At 50.4% G+C, this 12110-nt stretch overlaps 1 protein-coding gene across 1 annotated transcript in view; it reads left to right on the top strand.

Moving 5' to 3' along the window:
* The first annotated feature begins 11 nt into the window (after positions 1-11).
* The window catches only part of Ddb1 (damage specific DNA binding protein 1), a 22721-nt gene continuing 10622 nt past the window's right edge, over positions 12-12110 (top strand). Inside the window, exons 1-10 of the mRNA XM_010633009.3 lie at positions 12-172; positions 1279-1427; positions 2435-2551; positions 2843-3064; positions 5085-5199; positions 6455-6552; positions 7304-7462; positions 7766-7849; positions 9400-9516; positions 9898-10000. Of these exons, the coding sequence (XP_010631311.1) occupies positions 112-172; positions 1279-1427; positions 2435-2551; positions 2843-3064; positions 5085-5199; positions 6455-6552; positions 7304-7462; positions 7766-7849; positions 9400-9516; positions 9898-10000 (1225 nt within the window). The 5' untranslated portion in view covers positions 12-111. The remainder of the gene's footprint in view (positions 173-1278; positions 1428-2434; positions 2552-2842; positions 3065-5084; positions 5200-6454; positions 6553-7303; positions 7463-7765; positions 7850-9399; positions 9517-9897; positions 10001-12110) is intronic.

Below are 12110 nucleotides of genomic sequence, written 5' to 3'. Positions count from 1 at the left end.
ACGTGTTTCTGGGCGGAGTTGGTTTCGCGCGGGCGGGGCGTCCCTGTCTGTTCGCGGTGTCCATCCCTCGATCGTCGCTCTCGGGTCCCTCGGGCCGCCCCAGGCCTCGACATGTCGTACAATTACGTAGTAACGGCGCAGAAGCCCACCGCCGTCAACGGCTGTGTGACCGGTGAGATGGCCGGGTGCCCTGGAGAGCCGGAGCTGGAGGGACCGAGGCCTAGGAAGGCCCGCGAACCCAGGCGGCGGAAGGTAGGCATGGGGCGCGCGGCCTGCAGCTCCCCGGCCCCGACTTCGAGGGAGTGGCCCTCGCGCGCTGGGGGGGGATCGAGGAACTGCTCTCGCGGGTCCCCTTCGTCCTAGGAGGTCACTTGGCCTCCGGGGCGGGTCGCCCATGGTGCCCAGCACGCGTGTGAGCTGTGTGCGCGGCGCTGCTAAAGCCCCCAAATTGGCCTGTGGTCATAAGAGGCGGTGGCGAAGGGATCAGAATTTAACGTCTGGGAGCCGGGGTGGGGGGCCAGGAGGTGGAGGAATGTGAGCTTGCCCCCCGACACTTAGGAGGGACTGGAGTGCTTTCTTGACCCACCCTTTCCCTGGAGCTGTTTACCCTGGAGGACAGGGCTGTTAGCCTGGTCCTTGCCGGGTTTGCCTTGTTATGCGCGAGCATCCTTAAGGACCGGGAGGCCCCAAACGGGAGAGTATTCATCCTGATCTCACCTTCTGAGTTGATTATGCAGCCCCCAGACCTTTGTGTTTATGTAAATCATAATCGGGATTGCAGAGCAGAAGTCTGTTCTGAGACCTGTGGGAGGCTTAGAATGGTAGGGGTAGATTGCTGGGAGGGGAAGAGGTGTGGCGGAAATAAGGAAAACTCAGAATTTCTTCTTTTGACTTGGCCTATTTGGCAAGTGTTCTTGTGAGGCTTTGGGTGAGGACTAGAAGAAATGAACACTTCCTTTAGCATCCTCAGTTACACTCAAGTAAAATTTAACAATCATCCTTAAGGTTTTCGCAGTCACTTGTCAAAGGACACACTACTCTCAGGTCTCCAGTCTAGTTTTCTCAGTCTGACTATGGAAGCAGCTCTGTTGAATGCATGAAGTGAGACCCTTCAAGGTGCCAGATTTGGCAAGAAGAAATAAATGGAGAGAGTCAGGGAATCTGCCAAATAGATGAGAATTCTGGAGGTATTTAGGTAGGCAGTGATAGGGTTGATGTGTAAGGGCTTGTGGGGGACCTTTCCTCCAGCTTTAAAAGTTAGAGGATCTTTTCTTTTAGGGCACTTTACTTCAGCAGAAGACTTGAACCTGTTGATTGCCAAAAACACAAGATTAGAGATCTATGTGGTCACTGCCGAGGGGCTTCGCCCAGTCAAAGAGGTGGGCATGTACGGGAAGATTGCTGTCATGGAGCTTTTCAGGCCCAAGGTAAGTGTTTCCCCATTGGGACGGCTGTTGGTCGTAGGTTGTTTTACATGCTCGCTTAGGATGGATGGCATAACGCTTAGTAGAGGGAGGAACTCCTCTTTTTGAGTGGCAGATTTCTGTACCTACTCTTCCTAAACAAATGTTGAGAGGTAGGAAAGATTTCTTAGGGGAAATTTTACCAAGTTGACTTTTCTGGGAAGAAGTATGAAAGCAGTTTGAAATGTGGCTCACCACAGTACCTAGTGATTGAGAGGGTAGCAAACGGGGTAGGCTTTGCTTCACTCCTTAATTCTCACATTAGGTGTCACTTTGGTTGTCACACGACACCGTTTAGAGCCTTGATTTGTCCATCTTCAAGGTGGGAGTGTCTGATCCCCTTGAGTTCTTGTAAATATTAAATGATTTAGTAATGTAACCCAGTACTAGCAGATACTCACTGTTAACAGTTTCCATCATGAGCATTTATCATGGTAACTCAAATGTTTCTGTCCAGTTAACATCCGCTTTGCTTCATTGTATCTGAAATCAATCTAACAAAAAAGCATTGGGACTAGCTGTTTCATTATAACTCTTTCAACGAAGCACTCAGGTTTTTGCGGTCAGTGTTAAATAAGACTTTGAGGATCCATTGTATCTTTCACTGTTAGTACATTTTTTCCTTTCTCCAAATACTTGGAGAGGAAGGAGACAGGCGTTAGATTCATCTTTCAGAATTTAAATGGCATGATGGTGATTTGCTTCATCAAAATAGGTGAAGGCCCAGAGCTGGAGAGTCGAGAGTGAAGACTAGCTGTTTACCAGCTTTAGTTCTGGCCTTTGGTACATTCCCTTAGGGCGTGTGTGTGGCTGGGGAACTCACCAGGCAATGTATTTTCTTTTTCAGGAGAGGAAAAAATATTTGGAATATTCTTAAAGAGTTTAGCATGCTTAAGGAATGATCCTTTAAGGTAGGACAGGTTGTTCCTGTTTCTGCAAGACCGTCTTGATGGCATAATTTTGGTTTCCAGGGGGAGAGCAAGGACTTGCTGTTTATCTTGACAGCAAAGTACAATGCCTGCATCCTAGAGTATAAGCAGAGTGGTGAGAGCATCGACATCATCACCCGAGCCCATGGCAATGTCCAGGTGAGGCAGCTACTCTTACTGAGGGTTTCCCAGGAAGGGTGAAGTGTGATTCAGTGGTTCAGTGAAAAGCCCTGGGGTGTCAGGGCATCGTGATCAGAGAAACAAGGAGAAAACACATACAATCATTGAGTTCAGTGTTGCACAGAAATGTATACGTGCGGGTGTCGGCTTCTTGGCACAGCGAGCGGATGCCACCAGTTTTACCACCTCTCCTAAAGTCATCCTGGGGATGTGTCCTCTGTTACTGTGTGGGTATCGAGCCTCTTTCCTAATCCCCGTTTTGTTTCTCAGGACCGTATTGGTCGCCCTTCAGAGACTGGCATCATTGGGATCATTGACCCTGAGTGCCGAATGATCGGACTTCGACTCTACGATGGCCTTTTCAAGGTCATCCCACTAGATCGGGACAACAAAGAGCTCAAGGCCTTTAACATCCGCCTGGAGGAATTGCATGTCATTGATGTTAAGTTCCTGTATGGTTGTCAAGCACCTACCATTTGCTTCGTGTACCAGGTAACGAGATCAGGAGAGTGGAAGAAACTGGTTAGGGCTGATGGGTTGGGTTTCCACTAACAGTGTCTGCTTTTGGTGGTAGGGTTGGGAGAGGGCCAGAGGGAATTTTGAATGCTTGTGTCCTGAAACGTTTTAAACAATGCAATTAATGCAGGTCCTGCTCTGGTTGCTTTCTGAATGCTGTAGTTCTTATCGAGGTGAGGGACTTTCTGGGGCTTGTAGCAAGCTTAATCCTGAGATTACCCCCTGCTTGTAAGGCCTTGGAGATTTTGTTTGGTGACCCAGTTTATACTTTGTCTGAGTCTCTTACTGGCATGCGAGGGGGTTATGGAAACTTGGCTTTAGAGAAGCGATCTAGAACTTGACTTTATAAGCACAGAAAAATGTCTGTTGTTGTCTTCACCTAAGAAGATGTGTCTGTGTTTTGTCTGGCATTTGGTTTCTGGAGCCTTGCTGGCTCCTGGCTTCTATTTTAGTCTGTCTGAAGCTTTTATTTATTTAATTTTACTTTATTTATTTACTTTTGGTTTTTTGAGACAGGGTCTTACTATGTAGTTGAGACTGATCTGGAACTCACTATGTAGCCTAGGCTGATCTCGAACTCACAGAGCTCCTCCTGCCTCAGCCTCTGGAGTGCTAGGATTATAGGCGTGCGCCCCCACGCCCGGCTTGTCTGAAGCTTTTGGTCCGGATCTGCTCAGTGGGGCTGGGGGGCTCCAGACTGACAGCCAGGATCTTGGTGAAGTCTCAGCCTTTTGACAGGGGCCAATCAGCATGAGTCTGTTTCACTTGTCTGTGGTTGAGTAGCTGACAGAAGAAACGATAGTTCGTAGGACAGTGGCTGTGTACAGTAAGTAGTGCAGGTGCCTGTGTGCTTGTGTGTCTTGGTGTCATCACACATGCTGTGGTCCTGAGGCTGGTGAAAGAAGTTCATTGGGTATGCTGGGGATTTAGCTCAGTGATTTCGCTGCCTGCCTTGCAAGCACAAGGGCCTGAGTTCGATCCCTGGTACCAAAAAGAAAAAAAACACAAAAAGAAGTTCATTGGGTAGAGTTGGAACTCAACTCGATTTGGTTTGATCTTACCAACATTCAGAGTTGGAATAAAAACTTAAAAAGAGTTTCTCTCTCTTCAGTTTTTGGTTTTGAGGCAGGGTCTTGCCATGTAGTTCAGGCTAGCCTTGAACTCGCTAGGGTTACAGGTGCCCAGGCCTCCTTCAGTTTTATAAGCATCAGGTCATTGGAACATGGATGTTATTGAGTACTCGAGGTTGACTGGCCCCAGCCCTAGGGTCTGCTGCTTGTAAACAGATCTCAGTTTCTCTGGGTGGGTCTCAGGCCCGGATTTTGGTGAAGTCATTGCTGGGAAAAATCTTTTCATCACGCTATCTCTGTTGTATGCCAACTATTCAGTTGGACCAGTGTCTCTGTACCTCGGCAGAAGGCGCCATCACAATGACTGAGATGTGCCTCTGCCCCGCGGCATGTTGCGGAATTCCTTCTGTAGAATCCCAGACTCTGGCTGGTCTTTAATGGCGCCATCTTCCTTTGGCGGAGTGCAGCCATATCCCTGTCTGAGAGGTGACTTTGCAGCCCCAGGACTGGTGTGAGCCATCGCTTTGGAAAAGGAGGGGAGAACTCAAAGTTCTGAAGAGGGAGAAGATGGAGAACAGTCTGCAGAGGAGCGCTCTGCTCGCCCCCAGTGTTCGGAGGCATTGTGTCCATTTTTTTAAATCCCTGAAATGGAGCTCCTCAGTGAGTTTTCTCTTTAGCCATTTCATAATTCCTTGGGGCAAGGAATGGACACACAGGCCATACGTCTATCTTCCCATGTCCAGTGCAGTGAGACAGGTCCCTTTTCCCGTGGGAACCTTTCTCAGTTTGTTGCATCGTGAGGCGCACTGGGTCCCAGATGGCAGCAGGCGGTGAGGACAGAGGGAAGGCGGCAGGTCGGGGCGAGCGTGCCTGTCGTCCCTCAGCCTGGGAGTCATCTTCCTAAAATAGCGGCCCACTTCCCCCAGGACCCGCAGGGCCGGCACGTGAAGACCTATGAGGTGTCTCTCCGCGAGAAGGAGTTCAACAAGGGCCCGTGGAAGCAGGAGAATGTGGAGGCCGAGGCGTCCATGGTGATCGCAGGTTGGTTGATCTGGACGTCCTCTACCCCAAGTCTTTTTGCACCCACTTCCTTCCTCTGCCTCGGCGTCAGCTCTGGCTCTGGCTCTGGCTCTGGCTCTGGTTCTGGATCTGGATCTGGCGCGCGTCTTCCGCATCGCCTTCTATCGCCGCCCCCCACGCCGTCTCAGGAGCTCTGTACTTGCTCCTCCCTGGGTACATGGGGTGCGGGGCTCACCTGGGGACGCTGGGAGGATTTTGCAGAGTGCTGTGTGAAGATGAGTCTTGTTTCCTTGTTGGGCAGGACGTTTAGAAACTCCCCTGCCTTCCTCATCCACGAGCCCCGGCCCACACACAAGTGACGCGGCCCGGCTGGTGTCCTGGCCTTGCACTCTTCCCTGTCCTCTCCCCAGTGTTACGGTGCCACCCACTCCTGAGGGAGAATTATCTCTTCTAAATGGTGGCCCTGATCATGAGCGAGATGACGTCAAGGAACAAGGTGCAGAGGAGAAGTCCCAGTAAAAGCCTTCAGTGAGAAAGGAGAGAAAATAGGGAGACCACGCACTGAAGGGCGTTCAGAGGTAGCGTCAGCGCCGCAGCAGCAGGGGTGATGCGAGGGACCCCAGGCTGTGGTAGGAGGGCCGCTAGGGCCCAGCCTGGGCAACATAGCAAAACCTGGCCTCGCTGGGCTGGGCATAGCTCAGTAGCAGAGCACCTGCTTTGCATGAGTGAGTCCAGGGCTGGATCCCAGCACCACCAAGAGCAGAAAGAAACAAAACCTACCAGGATTAGATGATGTCAGGCCAACATTCTAACACAGGCACCTCAAAAGCTGTCAGGTTTCTTTGGGCTTTGATAACCCTTTTTTTTTTTTTTTTTTTTTTTTTGTGGTACCAGAGATCAAACTCAGGACCTTGGGCTTGTGAAGCACGCGAGGTGCCACTGAGCTAAATCCCCAGCCCTTGATAACCCTTTTTAAGTGATTTTTTTTTTTTTTTTTGCTACTAGGTATTGAACACAGAGCCTTTGCACTGAGATACATCCCAACCCTTTTTAGAAGTATACTTGTTGTTTTGAGACAGGGTCTTGCTAAGTCAATAAATTGTCCTGCCTCAGCCTGCCTATGCAAGCGCAGGGGTGATACTTACATGCCACCAGGCCTGGCTTAATGATTGTCTTGAAGTTTGTCTCAGGGTCACCCGGACATGTACCCTGGCAGGGCCTGTGGTTTGGCACATCTGCAGTGCTGAGTGTTCTGATGCTGCTGTCTTACTTGCAGTACCGGAGCCCTTTGGAGGGGCCATCATCATTGGGCAGGAATCGATCACCTATCACAATGGTGACAAATACCTGGCCATCGCCCCTCCTATCATCAAGGTGAGCACCAGTCTTGTCCTGTTTTTTCCTTTCGTCTTTTCTTCCCTGACCTTTGCCTGCTCCTCCTCCCTCTCTCCCCGTTTGTCAGGTGGGGATACTGCCTGCTCCTGCAGAACACAGAGTTAGGCTGGCCTGGCTTTGCTGGCTGAGATCTTGTTTGCGAGGTACAAGAAATAGCAGTCAGAGTAGGTTTGTCTTTCCCAGCTACCGGGGCAACTTTAGTCATTTCTGGCAGAGTTTATTGAAACTAGTATCTCCAGGGCTCGAGTGTCTGTCGTACAGACTTCAGAAGCTAAGCCTCCTCATCTGCGCCATGGAGATTAAACTAAAAGCCTAACTGTGCTTGCTTTCGTGGGCGTGGAGCCTGTGGTGGGATCCATGCGAGTGCTGAGTGAGCATCCATGGAAACTGGTAGCAGTTGTGGCCCAGTGAATTCTTGCAGCTGCCGCTTGTTTCTTGTTTCTTGTTTCTTTGCTTCGTGGGGCTGGGGATGGAGCACAGGGCCTCACACATGCCAGGCAGGATACACCCCAGCCCCCTCCATGCACCTCTGCTTTCTGCAGAGTGACGTGGGGGTGAATATTTTAGGCACGCTGTTGAGCTCCTCAGAAAATGGTCCTCACAGTAAAAGCTGCCCATGTCCCTTCACGAGCAGCACCCTGACCCGCCCTCGAGGTGCAGGGAGCCCTCTAGGCTTGCTTTCTGGTTTAGAATGTGTCGCCTCTGGTGACTGTTCCCTCCCTCACGGCAGCAAAGCACCATTGTGTGTCACAACCGCGTGGACCCAAACGGCTCGCGGTACCTGCTGGGAGACATGGAGGGGCGGCTCTTCATGCTCCTGCTGGAGAAGGAGGAGCAGATGGATGGTGCCGTCACCCTCAAGGATCTGCGTGTGGAGCTCCTCGGAGAGGTGGGCTGCCGCTCGCCCACCGTGGGACTCCTGCTGGGAAGTGGGTTTCCTGCCCAGTTATCTGGGAGAGTCAGCCCCTGCAAGTCTCACACCAGTAGCTTGGTATTTCTGGGCGAGCCCTGAGCCTCATACTCACCTAGTGGCCTCTAGAGTCCCTGCTTTTGTGCAGATGGAAGCTGCTGGCTTGGAGTGAGCTTGGAGTTAGCTGTGAGCTCTTCTGAGTGAGTGGGGTGGGTGGAGAGCCACAGGCTTGCTCGCGGACCCTTCCTGAGTCCGGCTGCACCTGATCTCCACTCTCCACAGACGTCCATTGCCGAGTGCCTGACCTACCTGGACAACGGGGTGGTGTTTGTCGGGTCGCGCCTGGGAGACTCCCAGCTGGTGAAGGTGAGGCTGGACCCTGTGCCGCCATCCTGGTGCTCTGCCTCCCTCTTCCCAGACCAGCTTTCTCTGGGTGATCTCACACCTCACCCCTTGCCCCCAACTAGTCTGTTGTTTTCTCCTTCCAAGTTTCCTTCATGGCCATTTGCAATACATGACGTCCGTGTTCATTTCAGCGACCTGTTGCGTGTGTGCCCGTGTCTTGGTCATTTCCTGTCCCTTGGCTCCCTCTGCCCTCAGCTCTTTTTCTCAGCAGTTCTCCAGCTCCTGTGCTAGGTGCTGTGGCTTCCATGAGGAATGAGACCCAGCGCCCCCAGTCACAGCCTGATGTCATAGGTCCCTTGTAGACTAGGAGCGCTTTGGCGCTTATGTGTGTGCTGACATTTGATGATAACTGGAGCAGTCATTGCCTTTCTGAAGTCCATTCTCAGAGCCCCAGGTCGGAACCTGCACCCTAGTTAGTAGTAGTTACCATGGGACAACTGGGTTCCTTAGTCCCTTCTGGGAGCCCTTGGGGCACAAGAAGGACAGATCCAGCAGGAGCAAGGGCTTCTTTTGATCACAGTGTTCTCCCTCTGTCTTCTTCCCTCTCTCCCTCTCTTCCTCTCTGTCCCTCTTCAGTGGCAGTGGGGATTGAACCCAGGGTCTTTGGACTGACCTGTGCTCCCAACCCCCCCCCCTTTTTTTTTTTTGAGATAGGTTACCCTATGTAGCCCAAGCTGACCTCAAACTTCCATTTCTTATTCATCAGCCTCCTCGATGCTGGCATTATGTGTGTGCCACTATGTCCACTTAGTCCAAATTCTGACACCACCCCAGTAGAGATGTGGGGCACCGTGAGTTAAAGGTACTTCTTAGCCTCCTGTGATGTGAGGGTAGAGCCACAGATTTTCCCCTAGCACCCGGTTAGCATAGACCAGTATGATCTGGATGTGTTCTTTCTTACTAGGCCCTCCTTTTTTTTTTGAGATGGTCTCACTATGTAGTTGAGACTGACCGGAACTTACTATGTAGCCCAGGCTGGTCTTGAACTCACAGTGATCCTCCTGCCTCAGCCTCCCAAGTGCTGGGATTACAGGCGTGTGCCACCATGCCCGGACCCAACACTTTTTGAAATTTATTTTTTTATTGTTTTGACATAGGATCTCCCTAAGTTGCCCAGGATGGGCTTAAATTTGTGATCCTTCGGCGTCAGTCTCCCAGTGTGCTGGGATTCTGTCAGTACTGAAGATTGAACTCAGCACTGAGCTATAACCCCAGGCTTTTTATTTATTTATTTTTGGTACTGGGGATCAAACTCAAGTCCTTGTGCTTGTGAGGCAGGTGGGGGAACCACTGAGCCAAATCCCCGGCCCTCCCCAGCCTTTTTTTAAAAAAAATCTTAGTTGACAGAACATCTCGCTATGTTGCCCAGGCTAGCCTTGAATTTGAGATCCTCCTGCCTCAGCCTCCAGAGTAGTGGGACTACTGGCTTACACCATCCAGCATGCTTAGCCATCTCTGTAGGGGGGAGACTGTTGGGGCGCTACAGAACTGACATCAGTTTTTCTTCTTAGCTCAATGTTGACAGCAACGAGCAAGGCTCCTATGTGGTGGCCATGGAGACCTTCACCAACCTTGGGCCCATTGTGGACATGTGTGTGGTGGACCTGGAGAGGCAGGGGCAGGGGCAGGTAAGGGCCGCCTAGAGGCCTTGCTTGCGAATCCCACTGGTGCGAGGAGAGCGGCTGTCTCTCCACGCGCCTCTTACATGAGCACCCTGTTTGGGGTTCTCAGCCTTCTCACAAGCGAGGAACCTGGGGCTGGGAGAACGGGAAGGGTCTGACGAGGTCCCTCCATAGCTGCGTGGCCAGGGCGTCTCTTCCAGACCCAAGCTCCTCCTGGTGGATGGGCTTTCAGACCTGTCTGCCTGGCTGGGACACGGGAGGAGGTTTCTGCTTGAGGTAGGGGCTTGGGGCCACCTCCACCCCAGCTCGCAACGGGGCCCCGGCTGCTGGGCTGCCATGTGACTGCTGCTCTCTGGGGGCTTCTTAGACCCTTTCCTCTGCTTGCAGCTGGTCACTTGCTCCGGGGCTTTCAAGGAGGGGTCCCTGCGGATCATCCGGAATGGCATTGGGATCCATGAGCACGCCAGCATCGACCTGCCGGGCATCAAAGGTAGCCTGGGGGCGTGCGGCCCGCAGCCGCCTCCGGGTTGTGGAGGCTGGAAGGGACGGGTGGGGAGCGAGAGGTAACGACAGAGTGGTGTCCGAACCCAGACGTGTTTGACAGGAAAGGAGAACTTTTTTTTTTAAGTTAACTGGTACATGTTAGTCCTACAGAATAGTTATGTTCGTCATTGGGAACTTGTGCTCTTACATGACGTATCTTGGTTCTTATTTTTTCCCCATTCCCCTGGCCTCCTTTCACCCCTTTCACCGCTCCCTATTCCCAGAGTCTTTGTTTCCATTTTTCATTTTCTCCTATTTTTTCTTTTCCCTTCTTTTGGAAAGGAGAAAATTTAAGAATCCTGTTGATCAAAATGGGCATAGAAGCTGAGGAGGAAAAAGTTAAATTTTATGTTGTGGCCGGACATGGTGGCACATGCCTATAATCCCAGCACTTGGGAGGCTGAGGCAGGAGGATCACCATGAGTTTGAGGCCAGCTTGGGCTACACGTGAGATCAAAGCTAGCCTGTACTACATAGCGAGACCTGTCTCAAAAAAAAATTTTTTTTTAATGTTGTTTATATAAGAGCATTGTTAAGAGTCCTTAAAGCAAGAGGGACTGTGGATGTCACAGAGAGGTAGATGATAAATGTAACTTGGAACAAAAGTACCAGAACAGTTCTCTTAAATTTCAGGAGAATTGAAATTCAAAATAGATTAGAGCCAGGGTTTTAGCTCAGTGGTGCTGCTGCCTGCCTTGCAAGTGCAAGGTCCTGAGTTCGATCCCCAGTACCACAAAAAAAAAAAAAAAATCAAAATAGATTAGAAAAGACCAGTGTGGTAACAGATCTATAATCAGAGCATTCTGGGAGCCTGAGGCAGGAGGATTGTAAATTTAAGTCCTGCCTGGGAAATTTAGCAATTTAGCAAGATCTTCTCTCAAAAGTGAAAAAAAAAAAAAAAAAAAAAAAAAAAAAAAAAAAAGCTCAGAGAAAGGTTACATAGTAACTCTTACAATGTATAAACGGTAAGTCTAAAAGGACCACAGAATTGCCATTAAACACATTTGACACATTTAAGCCTCCCCCCCAGAGAAAGGTTACATAGTAACTCTTACAAGGTGTAAACAGCAAGCCTAAAAGGACCACAGAATTGCCATTAAACACATTTGACACATTTAAACCCCCCCCCTCAGAGAAAGGTTACATAGTAACTCTTACAATGTGTAAACAGCATTGCCATTAAACTCATCTGCCAAGCATGCCTGTAAATGGGCTAAATTCACTTGTTCTGGGCCGAAAGGATCAGTTTGAATCATAAAGCAAAACCAAGCCAGAGCTGCACACAGGAGGCACACATTCCAAACAGTAAGTGGAACATAAAAGGATGGCTAGGAAGAGCTGAGTAAGGAAACAGAGGTGTGTGAGGTGGGAGGGAGATCGGAGATGACCAGCTGCGAAGCTGACTCAGCAGGGTATGGCCTAAGGGGGAAATAAGTAGCTTTCAGGTAAACACAACTAACCTGCAGGGGAGGCAGAGGGGATCCTTAGGGCACCAAAGGCCGCACCAAAGCACGTTTATAGTGAGAAGGGTGCAACACCTGTACAAGGACTGAAAGTAGAGTGGTTAGATGCGAAAGACACGTCCACGTCTCCGGATGAGAGTTAAAATCCTCTCTCTTCCAACACTTTCGTCTTTAATGCATCTCAGTAGAAACAGTTACGGATTTTTCCCCCTTCATCTGAATAACTCCAGATGGAAAAGAAAAGGCTACACTGGCCCGGAAAACCTGAACTGAGATGGGACAGTCGTGCCTTTGAGCCTCATTCGCGGAAGTGTGTCTGGGCAGGGCTCACTCTTGCTTGTCTTCATCTCAGCCCTGTGAAGAGAGGTGCACCCCTATAGTCCCAGCTACTCAGAGGCTGAGGCAGGAGGGTTGCTCGAGTCTAGGAGTTCAAGGCTAGCCTGGGCAACATAGTGAAGTCCTGCCTCAAAAAAAATCTTTAAATTTAAGAAACGTATTTTATCAATAGCTGGGCATGTAGCTCAGTGGTGCTGCGCCTGTCTGGCAAGCTCACCAAGTCCTGAGTTTGATCTGAAATACAAAAAAAAAAAAACC

The sequence above is a fragment of the Fukomys damarensis genome, unplaced genomic scaffold (genome assembly GCF_012274545.1).
Source record: "Fukomys damarensis isolate Sample0158 unplaced genomic scaffold, DMR_v1.0_HiC HiC_scaffold_27, whole genome shotgun sequence".
In the NCBI taxonomy this organism is placed as follows: Eukaryota; Metazoa; Chordata; class Mammalia; order Rodentia; family Bathyergidae; genus Fukomys; species Fukomys damarensis.
The sequence above is the reverse complement of the archived record's forward strand: the minus strand, read 5'-3'. Positions and strand labels throughout refer to the sequence as shown.